This window comes from Dermacentor variabilis, chromosome 5 (assembly GCF_050947875.1).
Source record: "Dermacentor variabilis isolate Ectoservices chromosome 5, ASM5094787v1, whole genome shotgun sequence".
NCBI classification, from domain to species: Eukaryota; Metazoa; Arthropoda; class Arachnida; order Ixodida; family Ixodidae; genus Dermacentor; species Dermacentor variabilis.
In genome coordinates, this window is record NC_134572.1 from 6,289,738 (window position 1) to 6,312,708 (window position 22,971).

Here is a 22,971-nt window from a genome sequence, read left to right on the forward strand (position 1 = left end):
ACTTGCACCTGCAGATTTCCTTATTTCATCCCCCCCCCCCCGACCTAAATTACTGCCGTCCTCGAATGCACTTCCCTTCCCTTGGTACCCATTCTGTAGCTCTTATGGTCCACCGGTTATCTAACCTACGAGTTACATGGCCTGCCCAGCTCTGTTTCTTTCTCTTAATGTCAACTAGAATACCGGCTATCCCCGTTTGCTCTCTGATCCACGCCACTCACTTCCTGCCTGTCTCGTAACGTTACGGCTAACATTTTTCGTTCCAACGCTCCTTGCGTGGTCCTTAAGTTGTTGCGAACTGTATGTATATAGTATCAAAAATAACCGGGCGAGGAAACAACCACGAATGCCAAACCTCTTCAAAAGGATAATGCCCGTAGACTAAGTCTGCTGCACGCTCAGATTCGTCAGCGTAGACGTGCTGGCATGTTTCGGAGAGCGCGGGCTCCTAGTGCACCTTCTCTGTATCGACCACATTGCTGAGAAGCAACACTTGTGACAGGTCCTATGCAGGTCCTTCCTGACGGCGCATCTCAGACGTCCGAGTAGATTAGTCATACCTTTCTCGTGGTGAAAGAGGAGAAACTCGTATATCCATGTATGGTGATATCATTTAACCTTTACTCGCGGTCACGGCTCTCGGTGCACTGCATTTCCGGAATGCCAGCCGATCTCGAGCAAGGAGCTGAGGAGCCACCGTTCCATTCATCTCATACGTAATTTTTATTCGACACCTTTATTCGTAACTCGTTTTAAGAGTCTTGCGATCGAATGACCATAACGACGACGTTGTAGGCTGCGCCCCCAGCAACCCGAGAGCACGAAGAGCTGGGTGCCGTGGGTGACGAGGCTTCGTTATTGGAGCCATACGCAGCATTTCTGATCCCTGGGGCAGGATGAGCTTTCACTTTCCAGCTCCTTGCAGATGCGGTTGAGAGGGTTGCACTCGCCTCCCTTGCCCTTGCAGCCGGTTAGTTTCGCTGTGCCACGCGCGCGGTGAAAAATAAATAAATAAATAAATAAATAAATAAATAAATAAATAAATAAATAACAAACAAGAAACAGAACAACTTGATTTGGAAAGATTGGATGCGCTTTGCAGACGATCACAAAGAAGAAGACAGGACAGGCGCAAACTAACAACTGAGGTTTATTCGAGGGAAACACTTAAATATCAAATCATGCCAGCGCAGGCGTATCAGGGTATCAGCAGCAGAAAAGAAGAGAAAAAACACAAAATCAGAAAAAAAACCAATGGCGCGGCTCGGCTAATCATATTATCTAGGAAACGTGCCTCCCTATTGTAAAGCATGACCGATGTGTCACTGATGCATGCTTGTCCCTTCTTTCTTATACAATATGCCTCTAGAAGTTCTCGTGCTTTTTCGTTACTGCACTTGCGCAGGATCTTAACCTGTTTGAGCAGAGGCCTGCATTTATGATCTAGGTAATGCATGGGTAAATGACGTTGCACCCGGTTTTTTATTTTACCTTTCGCGTTCTCGGATTCGCACGTTCAAACAACGGCCCGTCTGGCCTATGTAGGTTTTGCCGCATGTCAGGGGAATCTGATAAATAACGCCAACTTGGCAATCTACGTGGGGGTTCTTGTGTTTCACGCCACAGCCACCTTGCTTCTTTCTGGCGTGAAGTCTCCCAATGCGGGCGCATCAGCTTGCAGGTAGCCGAGAAAACGAGTGGGACACCGTGCTTGGTTGCAACAACCAAGCACGGTGTCCAAACACAACCAAACACAAGAACCCCCACGTAGATTGCCAAGTTGGCGTTGTTTATCAGATTCCCCTGACATGCGACAAAACCTACATAGGCCAGACGGGCCGTTGTTTGAACGTGCGAATCCGAGAACGCGAAAGGTAAAATAAAAAACCGGGTGCAACGTCATTTACCCATGCATTGCCTAGATCATAAATGCAGACCTCTGCTCAACCAGGTTAAGATCCTGCGCAAGTGCAGTAACGAAAAAGCACGAGAACTTCTAGAGGCATATTGTATAAGAAAGAAGGGACAAGCATGCATCAGTGACACATCGGTCATGCTTTACAATAGGGAGGCACGTTTCCTAGATAATATTATTAGCTGAGCCGCGCCATTGGTTTTTTTTTCTTCTGATTTTGTGTTTTTTCTCTTCTTTTCTGCTGCTGATACCCTGATGCGCCTGCGCTGGCATGATTTGATATTTAAGTGTTTCCCTCGAATAAACCTCAGTTGTTAGTTTGCGCCTGTCCTGTCTTCTTCTTTGTGATCGTCTACAAAGCGCATCCAGTCTTTCCAAATACAATGTACCGACTTGCCCAACAACGTATTCTGCAGAACAACTTGACACGTGAGGCTTTGCGCGCGTAATTTATATCGCTTTCGTTTTGTCCACATGTTTGGCTGCCGGCCACGCTCAGGTGACAAGACAGCTGGTTATATAAGTATAGAAACTTTACAAAAATAAAGCAAATGCACAGCAAGAAATGGTATATGATAACATAAAGACAGATAACACCAACAAAACGTCAGTGTGCCTATATAACAGGTGCACATTGCAAAGGAAATGTAACATTTATAAAGTGTGCAGGAAAGCAATGCAAACAAGAATGTCGCAAAAAGACAAAACATGCAAGTAGAGACGTTATAGCAGGCTTAGACGTACGGAGGTTGAGTGCGCGCTTTTCAAAAAACGACTTAGGTGACGATATTACTGCGACATAAATGTCCTCATTAAGGGTAACAAGGCACGCCACAAGGAAACACCCGATACCTACGAACACTTCAGACGCTGCAGATGGGCATGCTCAAAAGTAAATCATCCCAGCGCCGCATTTCATAAAAAATCTAACCCAACCTAACCTATGGCATTTCGACGGATGGCTGGAGGCATAAACTCAAGTTGATGAAGGAACTTTAGCGTAGACGTACGTGAGCGGCGTCGGCAGATTATTGCGGCATTTGTTTTGTAAACAAACTCTTCCCCTGTCGGCAAGACCGACGTGCCTTGCGCGTCCGGGAAAGGCATTTGCCGTAGTTGGTATAGAAGGTGTTGAGCATTTGCCGGTGAATACGCTGTGACAAAGGCAGCAAAAGTAAACGGGCGCTATCATACAGAAGTCGTATACACTTGACCCGTATCAAACGCATCGAAGAGCTTGGGCCAAATTCACGCAGCTTTTCTTTCGCAAGTGCCGTTAGCAATTTGTCGGCCGCCTTCGCTAATAACAATGTCGCACATCATGGTCGGCTGACAGCTACTCTTTAGGGTTCGAATTTTATTAAAAGGATACGGTCCCTCTTCTTACTCAAAGGGCGCTGGAGTGCTAGACGAAAAAAACAACAAAAGCTAGGTGTATGTATAATTATTTTGGGATGAATGATTGCCTGAATTGCACACAGACCATTAATTCACAGAAAATGTGCTGCTTTTTATTCTATAAATGTGGGTTATTTTACTTTTTAAGGCATACTGCCTGCCTGAATTTCAAATAGAGTAAGCACAATTTATATAGCCGAAAGTGAGGACATGTTGGGCTAGCTGGCGCTTGCTTAATGACATAATGCAACACAACAATACAAACCACGATGAACGCTGCATAGAAACATGTTAAGGACACTGCTAACATAGACACACAGTCGGCAGCAATATGAAAGGCAACAGCGAATTGCCTTTTTAAATGACGACAATTCGTAATGCGTGGGTTCAAGCCTTAGGAACTTGATACGCAACAATCAGTTTTCCTGTGGAACATTTAGTCTCATTGAATATTTTTATAGAAAGGCATGGCTATGTAGCCACTACAAGCGTTTGAAAAATTATGGGGTTCCCTTTCAGATTGCTGACGACTGTACGTCACAGGTGCTACTAAAGACTTAATTTGCGGAGTGCTTGTGACGTGCGTAGTTTATTCATCGGGCAGGCTTAGTATAAAGCGCACAAGGCGTTTACGAGCTACACTAGGAATCGGATAAAATAACTGGCTGACACTTTGCGACATAGTGCAGCTCGCAGGGACACGGCGACATTGAAAGACAGGCAAACGTCAAAGACGTTACTAACAACATTCAACAAAAGAAGTCGTTAGTAGGGCACGTGGCTTGTTTCTGTGCCGCAGACGCAGCCTACACTAACAACACCTAACAAAAGAAGTCACTAGTGGCGCCTGTAACATGTTTCCATACACGTCTTTCATCTAGCATGGCTGTGTCGTTGCGCCGCCTTATGTCCCAAAGTGCTAGTCGGTTATTATATGCGATTCTTACTATATCACGTAAAGTTCTCGCGGGCTTTATACTCAGCCTGCTCGGTGCCTAGGCTACGTAAGCTCGAATTATATTGGCAGCGCTATAGCGCATATTTTGCTGTGTACCCTCACTTTTGCACCGCGTAGATACCTGTTAAAGCCAGACTATACTTCCGCACGCCTTTACCACATTCATAAAGTAAAAAAAAAAAAAAATCTGAGGACACCTAAGCACTTCTTATGAGTTGTGAGTGCGAAAGCACTAATGTCCAACTGAAGGCCGCCGAACGGTCCCTCGAGTTATGAACACCTCCTTGGCAAGCGAGCGCGTTGAGACGGTTGGCCAACGGTTTCGCCCAGTGGGTAAGACACTCGGTTTCTGAGCGTGGGGTCTTAGGTTCGAAACTCACTACCGCCAACGCTTTCCCTCTCGAATATATTCTGTTTTCATATACGTTCATTTCTTTACAGCGATTAGCGAGGCAAAGTTCGAACGCAGGCAAGAACTTGCGCGGGCAAGGAACGCACGGACAACTCAGGCCTTCGCGGCGATGCCCTCTCCCCTGCTGGACGCGGTATAGCAGGCACTGTTTTGCAGCACCCGCTGCGGTCCCTCGAGGCGCGCGCGTGATGTGGCGTCGCAGGAGAATTTAGGCGCCGTTTCGCTGCCGGCTTTCTCGTTGAATGGCACATTTGATGCTTTCGCTTCAAAAATTGCAAGGTAGGACTGATGTTTTATGCGAAGCATATTACTAGAGCTCCACCCAGCTCCTCAGGCGCGGCGGCGTCGCCTTCAATACCACGTGACACCGTGACGTCACGACAGAAGAGAAACGGGGCTCCAACTCGCGCCGTCGCTCGCGGCGTCGCCTTCAAGGCTGACCACGTGACACCGTGAAGTCACGACCATAGAGTTTCCTACAAAATTGCAGCGACTACGCGCCCCGCATCGGACGCGGTGAGCGTCGAGCAACGCAGCGTTCGGCGCGACAACGAAATGTGCGCCTGAGCAAGCGCCGCACGCCTGAGCCGACGCCGACGACACCGGCTTTTCTGCGACACGAGCTCCTCAACGCTGTCGCGTTAAAATAAAGGCTAGTATGCTTCGCATCCTGGGCTTAACCTTAGCTAAGCCACAGCCAGTTTTTTAGGATATCTTTCTTCTCGAAAACGATCCGTGACTGAAATGGATTGCCGCAACATGTCGTTTGCAATGTCTCTAGTGATGCATTTTTCGCTTCATTAAAATTTGATTCGGTGGTGCATGCTTGTAGTTGTGTAATCTGGGTGTCGTTTTCTTAGCTACATGTTGAGCTTTCTTTTTTTGTTCGCTGTTCCATTTGCATGCGCTTCCTTTTAACGTTGTACCACCTTTTGTAGTGTTTTGAGCTCCCTTTGTTAAGTTCCCACTGTAATTCCACACAGGCGCGATGCGTACTATAATAAATAAATATAAACAATAGCATGCGGTAAAAAATTTTGTGCACCATAGTTATCAGGCAATAATTCACATCCGCGGACACATACCACCATACCCGTTTTATTTGATTTCAGAGGAGCTGCTTTAAAAATTCAGGTTAATACTTCAGAATACTGACGGTGAAGTGTACTTACTCAAGTCACAGCAGACGGTCGAGCAGCCTCGATAGCTCAGGCGAGCCTCCTGCGGGCAGTCGGATTTCGGAAGACAGCCGAAACCCCTTGAAACGCAGTCGTTGGCCTGGCTGAATGCTTCACGCGGATAAAGAAAGGCGATATTTTGAGTGAAAATATGAAATTGCGGGGGTGAATAATGAAATGGATACATTGCAGCAAACAGAGGACGGGTGACCTATTGAGGACGGCGCATATACTATGATACCCGGTGCAAATGTGTCACTTACATGCTTCCACCACGTGGTCATTGTGCTCGAACGCCATTTATATATTTTTAAAAATTGAAGGTGTGATGTGGCGTTACTAGGTGCCCGGTTCCTAAACGCAGTACATAGGCACACTGCCTTCATTAAATATATATATATATATATATATATATATATATATATATATATATATATATATATATATATATATATATATATATATATATATATATATATATATATATATATTTGCGCACATTGGCGAGTGTGGAAACTCAGTAAGACACTTGATAGCCAATCTTGCTATTGCTACAATATGCATATGCGTGGAAATAGCATGATTTGGCGGAAGACATCATAATAAGAAGAGTTTGTAATATTTACGTATCTTGCCTAACAACCATCGAAGAATCCACGCACTGTACCATCGTTACTTAGAGTTGCGAGGTCTGCACATTTTTGCCAAAAAGTTTCGAAACGAGTGCCTCCAGAGGCGATAATTCTAGCGTGGCAGTGTATTGCTCTAAGATAAGCAACAACAGTTCTGCACTATCCGAACGTTTTAAGCGACCTTGGTGATGTCGCGAACGTCCTTGTTCTATCTCTTTTTCTCTCACAAACACTCTATACGACATCGCCCAGTTATCGGCTTCCGCTGTCTACGCGTCGTCAGTGCAGTCATGTATGTCACACTACCGCCTGCCAATTAATTTGTATCTCGCTTGTATAGTTGCTCTTTCGTAATTCAGGCCGTCCTTGGCGTGTTATCGTGTTTCTGCACACCGCACAACGCATGAAACATGTGTCGTCTACGCCTAGAAGTAATAGGAGGATCACTTTCGCAAGACGTGGCTTCATAACCAGTTCACAACAGGTTTCTCTTTCGGCTTGGTTTCTCTGGAAGATCGGGCATAAAGAAAGAAAGAAAGAAAGAAAGAAAGAAAGAAAGAAAGAAAGAAAGAAAGAAAGAAAGAAAGAAAGAAAGAAAGTTGGTATGTAGTATGGCGCAAGATGGCGTTAGTGAACAGCAGCAAGCGCCATTCTCTGCACACACTAACGACAGCGTCACAATCTTACTGGACTGAAATGCGAGCACATATTTCAGCCTATTAGTGGCTACAGTCATAGGCTACATATTTGAGACGGTGCTTCATAGTTGACTTTTCTTACGGCAAGAAGTCTAAAGAGTCAGAACATAAGCAGTCGTAGGGTTATTAGGCGGAGTTGGGACTACAGCGTGAAATCAGCCCATATGACAAGATAATCACCGACAAGGATAAGCGCTGAGTGTCAACTGGCATGGTTTATTTGTGAAATCCCGCAACAAAAGCCAAGAAAAAGCTAAAACAAAGCACAAAACGGCAAAATACACACAATCACCTTCCCCGATTGCAAGCGTTTCTTACTTCAGCGTGTTCGCTAGCGCTGCTACGAAGTTTTATTTTCTTTTGGTTTGACTCACAGTCGAAACAAGTAGAGGCGGTGGCTACATGGCAGCCCAAAGTTGCTTTGCAGGCACTATAGGGTCTAGTATACCTTGTGTCCGTTAGCCAAGCTGTTCAACGAAACATAAAAACAAGATTAAAGCCGGTGCAAGAAACAACTATAAGACCTACGGTCGCTATAGGAGTGACGACCGAACATCGGAGGTCTTAAAATCGTATCTTGCCCCCATGTCATAAAAAATTTTCTTTTCCTTAAACAGCTTAGCTAACGTTAGCCGGGGCGCCCTATATGGTGCATGAGATGTGCTTGACTAACAACCCCGTCAGCAGACAGTGCGAGAATTCGTTCATTCATTCAAAGAAGCCGCATTGCTGTGGTCGGGACGCTGCTCGGCCTGCAAACGCATTATTAAGAGGAAGCTTGAGCTCGGGTGCCCCTGTCTAAATACACGTAGAAGGAGAGCTAGTTTTTCTCGGCAACCACTGCACCAAATTTGACGAGGCTTAATGCATTTAAAAGGAAAACTTAAAATCTAGTGACTGTTGGTTCCGAATATTTTATTTAGGTCGTCAATTTTTATTAAAAATTGGCAAAAATTTAACATGCCGGATGTTGAATGGCGTGACCTATGTCCTGTACAGAATAATAGGTCATTGCTTCAGTCTGCATTTTGCGAGCTAATAATGACCTATGGGCTCTTCCAGTTCGTTGATTTTCCTACTCGTTTTGGATGTACAGACGGAAATGTGTTAGACTTGGTCTTTAGTAACCAGAAAGATATCATAGACTTCATTGCACCAGTACCAGTAATTAGTGATCATGAAGTAGTTGCAGGTACTATTCGTTGCAGAAAAATAGAATTTACCAAAATGCGGCCGAGAAAGGTATTGTTTTATGAAAGGGGTAATTATGAGGCTATTTCTAATGAGTTAAATTATTTCCTGCCTATATTTGTGCATTACAGTTCATTTAGTAGCATCGACAGTGTGTGGGTCATATTCAGGGATAAACTGCTTTCATTGAGCCCAGATTTTGTTCCGTCTAAAGTGGTTTCGACTAAGTGGCGCAAGGATAAACCCTGGATTAATAAGGATTTACGTTCATCAATTCAGAAAAAAATCCCGAACTTACAAGATATATTGCAAAACAAAAAACCCAAGCATGTACAAAAAGCTAAGGGATATCAGCACAAAACTTAAAAGCGAATTGAAGGTTGCGAAGGATGCATATCTACAAGCCTTAGCAGATAAACTAAAAACGAATCCCAAAGAGGTCTGGCGGTATATTAAGAGCAACGAGAAGGATGACACTGGCATCCCGGCCATCACAAATGATGGTAACCTAATTAAAGAAGACAAAAGAAAAGTAGAAGTATTTAACAAGTATTCTCATTCAGTTTTTACAAAGCCATGTAGCATTGCTATCTCTTACACACCGACACCATTACCGGAAATGGAAAACATTGCCGTGAGCAAGGAAGGAGTGGAGGCTTTGTTCTTTAACCTAAACCTGAATTCAGCTCATGGACCCGATGGAATTTCTAATCATGTTTTGAAACAATGTTCGAGACAGATAGCGCCTTTCTTAGTAATATTATCCAACAAGTCACTAGATAATCAAAAACTGCCCGAAGATTGGAAGACAGCCAACGTGACTCCGATATTTGAAGAGGGTGATCGTACACACGTAGGCAATTACAGGCCGATATCTTCCGTTTGCTGTAAGACTCTCGAACATGTCCTGTACTCTAATCTGATGAAACATTTTCAAACAAATAACTTTTTCACTTCGGCTCAGCATGGGTTCCGCTCTGCTTTTTCGTCCGTAACACAACTAGCCGAATTCACTCACGGCATTGCACTCGGCCTGGACCATGGTGAACAGATAGGTGCACTCTTTCTCGATCTGCGGAAAGCATATGATGTCGGCCCGCACAATCTCCTTTGCTTAAAATTATCATTCCTAGGCATTCCTGAACATATTTTTGGCTGGATAAAGGGTTATTTACATCCGCGCAAACAGCAAGTTCTTAATGGGGTAAAGTCGGCTCCAATGCACGTTCTATCGGGAGTGCCTCAGGGCCCTGTGCTTGGGCCACTTTTGTTCCTTGTTTACATAATGATTTTGTAGTAGGCCTTAAATCAACAGTTAGACTGTATGCCGACGACTGCGTCATGTATCGTACAGTGAAATGTTATGCCGATATGTCTGTCTTACAGGACGACCTTGAAAAAGTGCAAACGGTGCCAACGGTGGCAGATGACTCTGCATACTGGTAAATGCTACCATGTGCAGTTTACAAAGAAAAAGAAAAAAATCCCCAGTTCCTATTGCGTAAATAATATTGCACTCAGTATCGCTAAGGATGTTAAGTACCTCGGAGTTACGTTTTCTGAAACGCTTGACTGTACTAATCATGCTAACTCAATTAGCGCGAGACCTTACCGTCTTCTTCACTTTTTCCGACGAAATTTTAAGCATTCTCCTTCATCACTGAAGGCAACCTTGTATTTAACAAACATCAGGCCTGTTCTAGAATATGCATGCGTTATCTGGGATCCATACACTAAAAACCTCACAGAAAAAATAGAACGCGTCCAGAAGCAATTGCAGCACGCTTCGTAACAGGAAATTATAATTTTACTATCAGAGGATCCAGAATACGGGAAGGGTTGGGTTGGAAAACTCTTTCTTCACGCAGGAAAATCCTAAGATTGAAATTCCTTTATAATATATATAAAAGTAAAACTGGTATCGACAAAACACTGTTGATCAAGGAGCTGCATTACGTTTCGTCTAGGAGAGACCAGGCTAACAAAATTAGAGCTTATCAGTGCCGTACCAATGTGTTTAAGTATTAATTTTTTTCTACCACGATTAACGATTGGAATGAGCTCCCTAATGAAGTGATGGCAGCTTCTAGTTTTGAAAATGCTATTGAGAGCCACATTCTTTTATTGTTCTGTTATTCATCTCTGCACGTACGCTACTTTTTTTTGTTAGTTAGTTACTTTGTTACTCACTTTGTTTTGTACTTTGTTAGTTTGTATTCCGCTTTTGCGAATTTCAGTGCTTAAACTATGTTGTATTTACTGACGTATTCTTTTGATGTTGCTGAATGTGTTTCCATTGCGACCACCTGTATTTTAACCCCCCTACGATAATGCCGTACAGGCGATGTAGGTATACCGAATAAATAAATAAATAAATAAGTAAGTAAATAAATAAATAAATAAATAAATAAATAAATAAATAATATGTTCAGCAAACCAAACTATAAAGTTTATGACTATCTAACTCAGCAAGGAAAAACGATAGCACAATTCTGTGAACTGCATCTCATAGTACATCTAAAGCGGACAAAATTGATATGTTACACTAAAATCTGAAAAAAATTCAGCAATATGGGAATACTGCTTTTGCAGAACCCTTGTACACAACGTAACAAATTCACGTAAGTTATAAATTGACATATACAATTTGCCCTCTTTGAAATATCTAAAGGCTGCCGTTTACAGAACCGCGATATCAGTTCCTGATGTAGAGCTATGAATTTGCAAACTTCGTGCTATATTTTCGAACTTTCGAATTTTTGAAAATTCTTGTAACAAAATTCAGGCCTCAAATCATAATTCCGCTTCCAACAGTCACTACAATTTACCTTTCTCTCTCAAATGCAAAAAAATTCATTACAATCGGTCCAGTAGCCGATTGAAAAGCGTTTTTGCGTTTTACATATATTTGAATAGGCCGCGTCGGAGTTGGGCCCGAGCTAAAGCTTCCTCTTACTTAATGCAAAAGGATAACCCGCCGTGGTTGCTCAGTGGCTATGGTGTTGGGCTGCTGAGCACGAAGTCGCGGGATCGAATCCCGGCCACGGCGGCCGCATTTCGATGGGGGCGAAATGCGAAAACACCCGTGTGCTTAGATTTAGGTGCACGTTAAAGAACCCCAGGTGGTCAAAATTTCCGGAGTCCTCCACTACGGCGTGCCTCATAATCAGAAAGTGGTTTTGGCACGTAAAACCCCAAATATTATTAATGCAAAAGGATAGAAAGTTGGGCGAGTTGGTACGGTAACATGATCTTGGATTGTAGCACGAAGTGACACTAGAAAGTTTTAGTTTAGGAGACGCAAGTGGCTTGCGTACGCAAACACAAGGGGGGCGACGGTACTGCGCATGCGCAGACTCAGAGGTCTGCGCATGCGCAGTATCGTGGCCCCTAGTTCTCGCGTACTCAAGCAGCTTGCGTCCCCTATACTAAATCTGTCTACTGTCTGCTTCTAGTCTCTGTCCATGTCACTTCGCGCTACAATCCAAGATCATGCTTACTCTTAAGGCGAAAGCCTTTCTAGGCTCGTGGTGAAGTTTGCGTCAGCAGACCTGACCGTCGGGGTGTCCGCCGAAGCGTCATCACACCATAAGAAGACAGATGAAAGAAAGAAAAATGATTAATAGTGACAGTGAATGATAAGGTTATAATAGAGATTGGTAAAGGTTAACAATGACTAGTAATGAATAATAACGACTACTAATGACTTGTAATGACTACTAACGACTCTAGACCCTGTAATTTTTGTTGGTTCAACCCTGGCCATATATGCGTGCTCTTTATTATTATTATTATTATTATTATTATCATTATTATTATTATTATTATTATTGATTTATTGATTGATTATTGCCTCGACTGCAGAAGCACCGAAGCGGACTTTATTTTCGTATGGTCTCACTGATTGCACAGAAGTATTGAATAACATTAGTATCAAAATTCTAGGAATAATAGTGTCACGTAGTTGTGACGGTGAAGAAAGCAGCAAAACTGTGATTGACGAAACTTGTGTTTTATTGGGCGAACCTGTGGCCTTCAAAAGCACGCTACACTCAAAGAATGGCGATAGCGGCGAACACAGTCGGTGATGATCGAAAATCTGGTCAGCGGGTCAAGCGCGTCGGCTTTTATAGATGTGTCATCGAAGGTTCCAGAGCTGGCGCCCGCGTGTCTTCCAGAGAGTAGTTACGCATGTTACACGAGTGCACGAGGTTCGGTGACAACTGACAGCGGATAGAACCATCGACAACATTCGAGAAACTTCCGATACATGCAGGCGCGTCCTGCACTGAACGATAACATTCGTTAGATGGTGAGGCAACGCGGTCACCCGATAAACAAGCAAAGTGTCGATAGCTGTAGCGTGTCTAGACATTTTCACGTATCTACTTCTGGCGTCGCAAAGAATACTTTGGCAAGGATTCCTTGCGAGGAAGGCGAACCCGCCGTGGTTGCTCAGTGGCTATGGTGTTGGGCTGCTGAGCACGAGGTCGCGGGATCGAATCCCGGCCACGGCGGCCGCATTTCGATGGGGGCGAAATGCGAAAACACCCGTGTGCTTAGATTTAGGTGCACGTTAAAGAACCCCAGGTGGTCTAAATTCCCGGACTCCCCCACGACAGTGTGCCTCTTAATCTGATCGTGGTTTTGGCACGTAATGCCCCATAATGTAATTTTTAACTGAGTATGTGCCAATGTTTACGTGCCACTCTAGGAATCTTTCGCGCCTACGTGGATCACTGGGAATGTGCTGATGGGTGTGTGCTGCCATTCAATGAACGTCTTTGGTGCCATATTGGACAACTAGGTATGATCCGCGATATCTGTTTTTCATGAAGAGCTTTTAGTTTGTAAACGTCGTACTTCTATTTTTTGCACTTTCAAAATTTTCAAAATATTTTAAACAATATTCAGGCCCTAAATAGAACTTCCGCTTTCAAGAGATACTACAAGTTAACTTTCTTAAATTCAACAAATTCCATAAAAATTGTCCCAGGGGTTAATATCTCAGGAAAGCGTTTCTGCGTTTTACATTTATTTGAATAGGCTGCGTCGTAGTTGGGCCCTAGCTAAAGCTTCCTCTTAAACAATTTGTCGAGAGATGAAATACGTGAATAATAACTGCATTGCCGTTGCCAAAAGTGCTGCAAACGAATTCTTGAACGCTACGCACTGTCAATACAAGTAATATATGTATTTTTAAATAAAAAGATATATTCGTATGTGGGAGAAATTGTGCTCAAGATAACTGATATCAATGCTTCCACGTTTTTGTCTATTTAAAAAGTAAAGAAAATATAACATGATCTTTAGAATTATATCTGTTCGAAACCAGCAAAGCAGTGCATGCCACTGATACGAAAAATGTAATGGACATAAATGAACAAGTTGAGGACAAATATGGTAATGAAACTTTGTCATTCAACAACCTTGTTTACATTTTTGTATATATGCAACGGCCAGCGGAAAATCTCAATGACGCTGTCATTTATTCCATTGTATTACGCAGGAGCAGCTGTCACCGGTCGTGTATCGTAATTGCACAGAAATTATTGTCCCAACAGAGCGCACCTGTATAAACCCGTTCTGCAAAATATACGAGGGCGAGTCAAATTAAAGTGAGCCAATGCGAATATATGACAAACGGGGTACTTAATTTAAAAGTAGTCTCCATGAGCATTTAGACATTTATCCCATTGACTAACGAGTCGGGTGATTCCCGTCTCATAAAACTCCTTAGGTTGCTGCTTCAACAAATCTGCAACTGACTGCAATTGTCCGACACTAATCTGTTTCCCTTAAGCTGTTTTTTTTTTCATTTGCCCCAAAATGTGGAAGTCGCAAGGCGACAGGTCTTAGCTGTATGGCGGATGTTGCAGCGTGTCCCACTTGAACTTTGCCAGTTTTGTATTAACCACATCAGCGACGTGGGGACGGGCATTGTGGAAAAACTAAAAATAAAATTATGGGGTTTTACGTGTCAAAACCACTTTCTTATTATGAGGCACGCCGTAGTGGAGGACTCCGGAAATTTCGACCACCTGGGTTCTTTAACGTGCACCTAAGTCTAAGTACACGGGTGTTTTCGTATTTCAACCCCATCGAAATGCGGCCGCCGTGGCAGGGATTCGATTCCGCGACCTCGTGCTCAGCAGCCCAACACCATAGCCAGGTCGTAGAACGAGATGACCCCCTTCGTCAATTTTCCACGTCGTTTGTTCTTGATTGCGACACGCAGCCGATCCGGCGTTTCACAATATCGGAAACGATTGATAGTCTCTCCGGCTTTAGAAAATTCTATCAGTAATGGCCCCTGACGATCGAAAAAAAAAAGTAATTAACACCTTTCCGGCGGAAATGACGGTCTTTCGGAAATGACGGTGAATTCGAATGTTTCCACTGTAAGCTTTGCCGTCGTGTTTCAGGCGCGTAGTAGTGGCACCATGGTTCGTCCCCGATCACAATTGCAAACAAGAAGTCGTCACCCTCCTAGTGATACCGGATCAGACGAATCAAAGCAGCGCAGAACCTTCTTCTGGCGGTGGTTCAAAATCTTGGGCATCCGTTGCGCACACAAGGGCCAATGACCGAGATGTTCATGAATTATGGTGTTAACCGAACCGCGACTGACGTTCACACGCTCTGCCACTTCAACGATGTTTATCCTCCGTTCTTGTCTCCTCAGCTCATCAACTTTTGCACTTGTGTTGGCGGTGATTGCACGATTGCTTTGGCCCAGTCTTGGATCATCTTTGCGACTTTCACGTCCTTTTTCAACCGTTTGCTCCAATGCTTCACAGTGGCCAATGAAATGCAATGTTCAACGTATACGGCAGCCATACGGCGAATAATTTTCTCTTGGGAAACACCTTCAGCTGTCAAAACATTCACGGCACCCCGCTGCTCAACTTCTGAAGTGTCCATTACGTCACGCAACCATGTTCAATCCAGTGTATAAGAGCCTTAAAGAACATTTACCCTCACACCTGCGTGTCACTTTTGTAAATGAAGGATGCCTGTGTGCTACGCGCATGCCTCGCAGATAATGAACCGAACCATTATTGCGCAGGGTCGGTAGACTCACTTTCTTTTAACTCGCCCTCGTTCATTAGAAATCCGAAGATACAATGTAATATACAAATGCTTGATAGCCCCCCCCCCCCAAAAAAAAAAAATGAAGTGTCACTGGAAATAAAGTTCACTGCACGTATATACAAAACCTCGCAACAAGATATTTAAATATACGTATAAGTCTCCAATACAACTACGTATCTAAGAAAATGTCACTGTATATAATTCCTCAAACAAGGCGAATAAACATGTAGCGCAATCACAGATTCACAAAATCCTAGATCCTGCCCCCATTCCATCCACTCCATCGGATGTAACGCGTGCGACGGAAGGCGGCGCGCTTGCTCCTTGCTTTTCTCCTTTGTGCACGCAAGACTGAGCCACCATCGTCGCCTCACCCGTTACACCCCCCTTACTCTTTCACTCGCACATGCAGCATGCGGCGCGCGGTCACGACGCTATTGCCCTGATACTTCACACGAAACATGAGGGCGACGGCGACAGCAGGAATGCGCCTGGAGTCTTCATATAGTTGCTATCACAATAATATAATAATAGTGTCCGGCAACCGAAGCGTGCCGTGGCTGATTACTCTCCCCAAAAGAAGTAACAAACTGTCACCATGCGACAATTCGCTGCGCCGCAACAATGTATCTTTTTTTTTTCCTTTTGTGGGGCGGGGGCACCGAAATGAAAAAAAAAAAAACGCAAAGGACAGTATGTCGGCCACAATCAAATACCTACTTTGGGCACCTAATGTGGCTACCGAATGAATATCGAAGAAAACGTGAGACACTTGGCCCACCGAGAACCATACGCATAGTGCTCGGAATTTTACACCGGCGAGACAAGACTTTCCGAAGAGGTTGCGCTCAAGCGAACAAGGTGTAATCCGTCAAGCCTTTACAGTGATGGCGGTGAGCGATCATTGTTTCTTTTTCTCGTCTGCTAGCCAGAAGGCGTTCAAAACTCTGCCAGGCGAAAATTCACTCGGCCAGAGAAAACCGCATGCGCAACGAAGTATGCCGCGCGGTGGTTTCGGGGCAACACAAGAAAAACGCATGCTCTCTGGCTGGCTCTGGCAGCCCGCGGGTAGGGTAGCGAGAATAAAAAAAATTTAAGAGGCTCAATGTGTCCTCACGAATAAAAGTCATTGTAGAAAAAATAAATAAGAACGTAGTTACCCTGGCTGGCTTTAGTGTCTTGACACGGATGCTTTGGAGTAGGTGAAAAAGAAATGTTTATATTTTTTTATGCGACACGACGGCACAAATCAACCCCCACACGCTTCGTCTCATCGTATCTCACTGTGTGTTTCGTCAACTTGTCTTATAGTGTGTTGATTTGGCTTTATCGTTGTATGTTCCGATCTAAGACTTTAGAAAAGTCAATGCACCTTTGGCGTCAAATGTTTATAACAACATTAAGCCCACAAAGTTCCGGAATTGAAAATCTAAAGCACGACTTTGGAAATATCAATGCACCTTTCGGATCAAATGTTTAGTAGAACTTTAGACCCATAAAGTGTCAGAATTGAAATCCAAGCGCTCCCGATTCCGCGGCCTCAGCGAGGTGCCGCGACGAACACGCCCGCCATGCCTTTGCAACTTTGTGCTCGCAAGGAGCTCCTAGCGTTACGATATGTGACTCCCGGTGCATGGGCGTTGCCGCGAAATCCAGCCCGATTTCGCAATGTTCGCGCTAAAATGTTTTTTTCGAGCGTGAAAAGGACATTCTAGACAAAATCGAGCATGATTTCCGGCGCCAGGGGTTGTTTTGGCCGGCCGCGCATGGACAGCACGAAAAAACTGCGGGCGGGGGGAGGAGGCTGAAGCCCCATAAGCCTTCCCCCCCCCCCCCCACGCCTGGCTACGCCCCTGCTTGGTGTCTCCATGTCCTGCAAGAAATTTCAATTAATGTTTTTTTTATGTTATATATTGTTATTGTGTCTTATGCTATATGTATGTTATATAATGAACCTATTTCTTGTATCCAGCCAAACGCGGGGGACGCTTGACCGGGTGTGCGTGTATACTATATGCCTTCTCTCACGTGCGCAGTAGCAAAACCAACTGGTTGTTCCTGGGCACGTTAATAAAATTGATTGATTGGTTGATTGACATTATTATATAGGAGCACAAAAAAGCCGGTTCTTCTAATGCGCAGCATTCTTTGGCTCATCCCCGGTACATACTTCGTCGTAAGTGTGGGCAAGTTCCTATTTTGCCTCATTTCAGGGCTGCAGTGGGATCGAACCTGCGAGCGTGATCCGGGTGCGCGCGCACTCATCGCTCGTGCGCCACGCAGCGCCACAGCCAGCGGCCAGACTCGCAGCGCGTTCGGCGCCGCATTGCGCGGCCACTTCCGCGTAGCAGACGACACACTGCACCGCCTTCCGGGTGGGAACGGGTCTTGCCGCTCCTTCACCGCAATAGAAAAAAGAGCTCACAGGACGGTTACGAGTGTGTAATGCGATTGTTTAAGCGTTAGGCTGCGATGCGGGCTTGGCGTTCTCGCTGCCAATACCGAGCTCACTGAATCACCCGGGGGTCTGAAGGTCCTGCTTCCTCCATGACATTTCAGGGTACAGATAGTTTTATAGCGTTCTCGTTTAAACCACCACGCCACTCGTTAATGCTCGAGTGCCCGCCGGCTTTCCAAGCATTGACTGGCGCCAGGCACCCCCACCGGCGCTCCTGACGCCCTGACGTTAAACACCATCTGGTTAACGCGACGTGGCAGCTCGCGCCGCTATCGACTCGCGAAGAGAAAGGCGAGGCGTGACCGGCGAAACGGCAATACTTTCACGATACTGCGGGCGCAATCGCCACCCGCGATGCGTGGAGGTGATGTTACCAGGCGCCGAGCTTTGTATCCTGTCAACGAACGCTCCTCTCTCATTGATGGTAGCACTCGCTGACGCCTCCCTCACTCACCCCTCTGGCTGTGGATCGTGCCCGCGGAGTGAAATTGAGCAACGAGCTGAGAAAAGCTTAGAACAAAATTGGCGTGGGGCAGACCGTGTTGCTTCTGTCGTCACACAAAGGCTCGCATAACACGCACAATGGCTTGCTTTACGCCAACACGTTTGTACATCTGGTAACTCTGCGAAGAACCTTATTTGGTAACTCTTTGAAGAAATAAAGCGAAATCTATTGGGATCGGCTTTGTTATTGTACCGCTGAATTCTGCATCTGACATGCACTTTTGCTGTGTCTGCCTCGTAGCCGCGACATGGGCTCCTGTAGAGCTGTTTATGCAGCTTTTTAGCTCAGGTAGCCCGCCAGAGCTATCTGGTAAACAAAGCGGATTGAATTGAATAATCAGCTGCTTGCAAAATTAAGGCTTCAGATAGCATCGATTCCCACAGTCCGGAATCTGCGTAATTTTTGAAGACCGCGCGTTACATTACACAGGCTTTGACAACGACGTTTGATCTTATACAGCTAGTGTTCAGTCAACCCAGTAAGACGCACATGACAAGTTGTGTTCTATGTATCGCCAATGAATACTTTTTGGAACTAAAGGTTCCCGTTCTCTTTCTTCGCCTGTCCTCATCTTCAGCGATGTGCCCATTTCTTGCTGAGAATAACCAGCTCACGCAAGCTCGCATGCACTTGTACAAAATAAGCAATTACTATAGAAGTAGAACGCACAGTGTGCAAAGGAAGCAGTTCATGGATACATTGACGCAACGTAAAAGCGAACAAAGAAGGCACTGAAAGAGATCAGCCGCTTTACTCCGCCGCGACACCGACCGAACTAAAGCGAGTGAGGCGCGAGTCTTGCTTCGAGACGAGCCAGCTATAGCTGTACTACATTTACTAAGCGCTATGCTGCTAAATGTCGAAGCTGCGTGAGCACATTATCCAAGGAGCGTTTTACGCTCTTAGCCATATGGATCAGTTATTGAGTCGACCGGAAAATGAAAGTTACGCACTGCAGTGAACGTCGAAACAACGTCGTGCCTCAGTTTCACTGGCATTTCTCAACGCTTGTAAACGAGACATCGCTGTGTGTCGGCAAGAGATAACGCCCTCAAAAGAAAAAGAAAATGAGAAGTGACGAAAGGGACCCTTCATATCTTTTTTTTTCTTACGCGCATGCGTGTTCGTGGCTTGACGCCGATGATAGTGGCAAAAAGCGGGTCACGCGAGCGGCTGGCCAGCCAAACAGCGAAGAATGTCAAATCTGCGACAGGCAAACATGACTTTCGAATGGGAAGACGTGCCATCTACAGTTGATTGCGTTACACAGCCTCGTGAAGCGCTTTCTTTTTTGAAATGCGTAAGCATATTTATGTTTACCCCCCCCCCCCAAAAAAAAAAAAAAAATCACCCGTCCCTCCGTCATGTAAGAAGACCGCTAAAAGCTGAAGCCCGCAGCAGCGAGCGGCTTTACCTCCTCCGTGCTGTCGCTTCAAAGCGAACGAAGCGGCGAGAACACAGCGCGAGCTCTCAGCACACGCCGAACTCGGCCCGTTCTGCAGATCGCTTTCAAGATGCGGTCCGCGCGGTCGTGCTATACGCAGCCGCCGGCTGAGTAAGTTTGGTCATTGTCCATATTGGTTCGGCGCGGATGGATAAGGCCCTAAAGAGCGATATCGGCTTATAATGAGCATCGCCACCTGCAGTGCTTTGCTTGCGTTATCAATGCACCTTGCGCCGCCGTCAGCACCAGTTCGTGTCGTCAGGGGTGTCGTGTGTACTGGCCTGATCAAGTTTCATAAAATTGATAATGACACCAGGCTGCGTGGAGATCAGCAAGTGGCACAATGCTTACGCATACTTAGCTCCCAGAGGAGCTCCTGCGTGATTCTTTTAGGTCCTGGTTCAGGTGCCAAAGCCAGTGTAGCGCACCGCTGCCTTTTACTTTCCTTCTTTTTTTTTCGCCGATGATAAATTATGCGGTTTTACGTGCCAGTATCACGATATGATTACTACGAACGCCGTAGCGGTTCGGGCACGAGGTTACCTCGCACCTCCACCATAACTGTTAGGGATAATTGCGTGTTTATTTACAAATGAGTGCTAGCAGAGATGATAGATCTGGAGCACAGCCGTCGAAATTCTGCCACGCGCCCCAGAAACCGTCGTCACATTCCTCTTCAACCTCATTTTTCTCGCCGCGTTACAATATATTCACCTTCTGTACACGGAACCCTCACAGAACGCAAGCGTTTGCAAAAGCTCTATAAAAACCAGAATTAAGTGCCGCCGTCGCCAGTCGAATAGTAATGCTCTAGCGTACCATCGTAGGCTTTGAGGAAGTATGAGCACTTTGACGACGTGTTACATGCGTTGTAGAAAATCGCGCCCAAGTTTGTTTAATGTCGTACGCACAGATATCAATGTCCTACTTGAAGTAGGCGACCAAAAGAAAAAAGAAATTGTGGCACAACCCATCTCACCATGACTCTCGACGGTAACGTGATATCATTGAATCAATACAGCGACACAACGTATTGCCATCGTCGAAACGAGTTATGTATGAGGCGTGTGCTGCAGCGGGACTCCTCTTTCGCACTTCCCCAAGAACACTCGGCGTCATCTAGCGCCGCCGCCGCGAAGCCTGGGGTGGCATCCGCAACGAATAACGCAACGCGTCATGCGGCAGCCGAACTCTTCTCTCGCCCGTCTTTCTGACACGCAGCGCCATCTAGAGGCGTTGCCAAGTAGTCCGCGCGTTGCCTCCGAGACGAGAAGCGTGGCGCGCCAGAACACTCCCTCGCTTGCCGCACACTCAGTGGTACATACCCAGCGACTCATGTTTCCATGTGCTTCAATCAATGTCTCACCCCAGTGCACTCATGGCGTGGCTAGCTAAAGCGTTGGCGTGAAATGCGTTCATTGAAAAGCGGCACCTTCCCAGTGCATTTGTGGCACAGCCTGCTAATGCGTCGGGTTCTTGTCCTCGAGGAATCTTCGAGGAATTCTGCCCACATCGGAGAAATCTAGCGGAACTTTTCGTCATTATAGGGTGGCACGTTTCCGTTGGATCATACCTAGTTGTCCAATATGGCACCAAAGACGTTCATTGAATGGCAGCACACACCCATCAGCACATTCCCAGTGATCCACGTAGGCGCGAAAGATTCCTAGAGTGGCACGTAAACATTGGCACATACTCAGTTAAAAATTAAATTATGGGGCATTACGTGCCAAAACCACGATCAGATTAAGAGGTACACTGTCGTGGGGGAGTCCGGGAATTTAGACCACCTGGGGTTCTTTAACGTGCACCTAAATCTAAGTGCACGGGTGTTTTCGCATTTCGTCCCCATTGAAATGCGGCCGCCGTGGCTGGAATTCGATCCCGCGACCTCGTGCTCGGCAGCTCAACACCATAGCCACTAAGCAGCCATGGCTGGTACATACTTCGTGACCCAAGTTGATCTGATGGCTGGTTTAGAACCCTGTTACCTCAGCACAACAGCCCCGATGTGCTAACCATTCAGCCACAGACTATCTAGTGACCGATGTAGGCGGCAAAACGGTTAGATTACATACACGGATGGCCCCCGGAATGCTCGTGAAGTACGCCAAGAAAGTTAACGAATTAATAATAATAAAAAAATAAAGCTATGGCATTCTCCGCTACAGCGCGGGGTCACAGGTTTTGACTCCCGGCCGGTGCGGTCGCGTTCCTATCTGGACGGGATGTGTAAACCGTAATTGTGTGCTCATGTTAGACTGTGTGGCTCAACGCAAAGTGGGACAGGCAAACCAACTAGCCCAAACCATCACCCTTCTAAATGTGTACTCACAAAACACAAAAAAGACAGTAGCTTTTTTGGAAATTGGGCCGAATAGATAGATAGATAGATAGATAGATAGATAGATAGATAGATAGATAGATAGATAGATAGATAGATAGATAGATAGATAGATAGATAGATAGATAGATAGATAGATAGATAGATAGATAGATAGATAGATAGATAGATAGATAGATAGATATAAAATAGCTGTGCAAATGTATGGCACCTGTGCAAATATTGCGATAGCTTTAACGGAAAGCCGGCCGAGAACGTAGCCATAACAAACTCCTTGTGTTAAGCACACCAACATAGCGCGAGGCATAATTGACCGAACACTGTGACGCGTGAAAAGGGCGCGCACAGAGACTCACCTAGTGCCAGGGCAAAGCAGACGACCAAGAGCGGTGCCGCCATGGCTGCCAAGAGTTTTTGCTCCGTAGTCGGCTGGCTTCGAGTCGGAGCGGCGCCTTTTGAATGCTCGTCACGATCGTGCGCGGCGCGTTTTTCTTTCCCCTTTCGACAGGATGTGCCGACCACGTGCTGCGGCCTGTAGAGGGGCGAGCGAAAGTTGTTTTGTTTCCGCGCGTGGCGGCGACTTGGAAAGGAAAAATCGCGCAACCGTCGAAGCCGTGGCCTCCGTCTCCATTACCCTTGCGCCATATTTTTTTTTTTCCTTCCGGCCTCGCAGAGGACAGCAGCCTTCGTGATACACAAGCGCACCCTTGTGTAGTTGGTGATTGGGGTGTTGCGCGCGGCGA

The 22,971-nt window shown here is 45.7% G+C and overlaps 1 protein-coding gene across 1 annotated transcript; it reads right to left on the bottom strand.

The window, feature by feature from the left end:
- Nucleotides 1-704: 704 nt before the first annotated feature.
- Nucleotides 705-22,738, bottom strand: LOC142582209 (carboxypeptidase inhibitor-like). Its single transcript, XM_075691628.1, has 3 exons — nt 22,585-22,738; nt 5,856-5,972; nt 705-980 (listed from the first exon to the last, which is right to left on the bottom strand). The coding sequence occupies exons 1-3, from the start codon at nt 22,625-22,627 to the stop codon at nt 856-858; spliced, it is 285 nt and encodes a 94-aa protein (XP_075547743.1). The 5' UTR covers nt 22,628-22,738; the 3' UTR covers nt 705-855.
- Between the last annotated feature and the right edge of the window lie 233 nt (nt 22,739-22,971).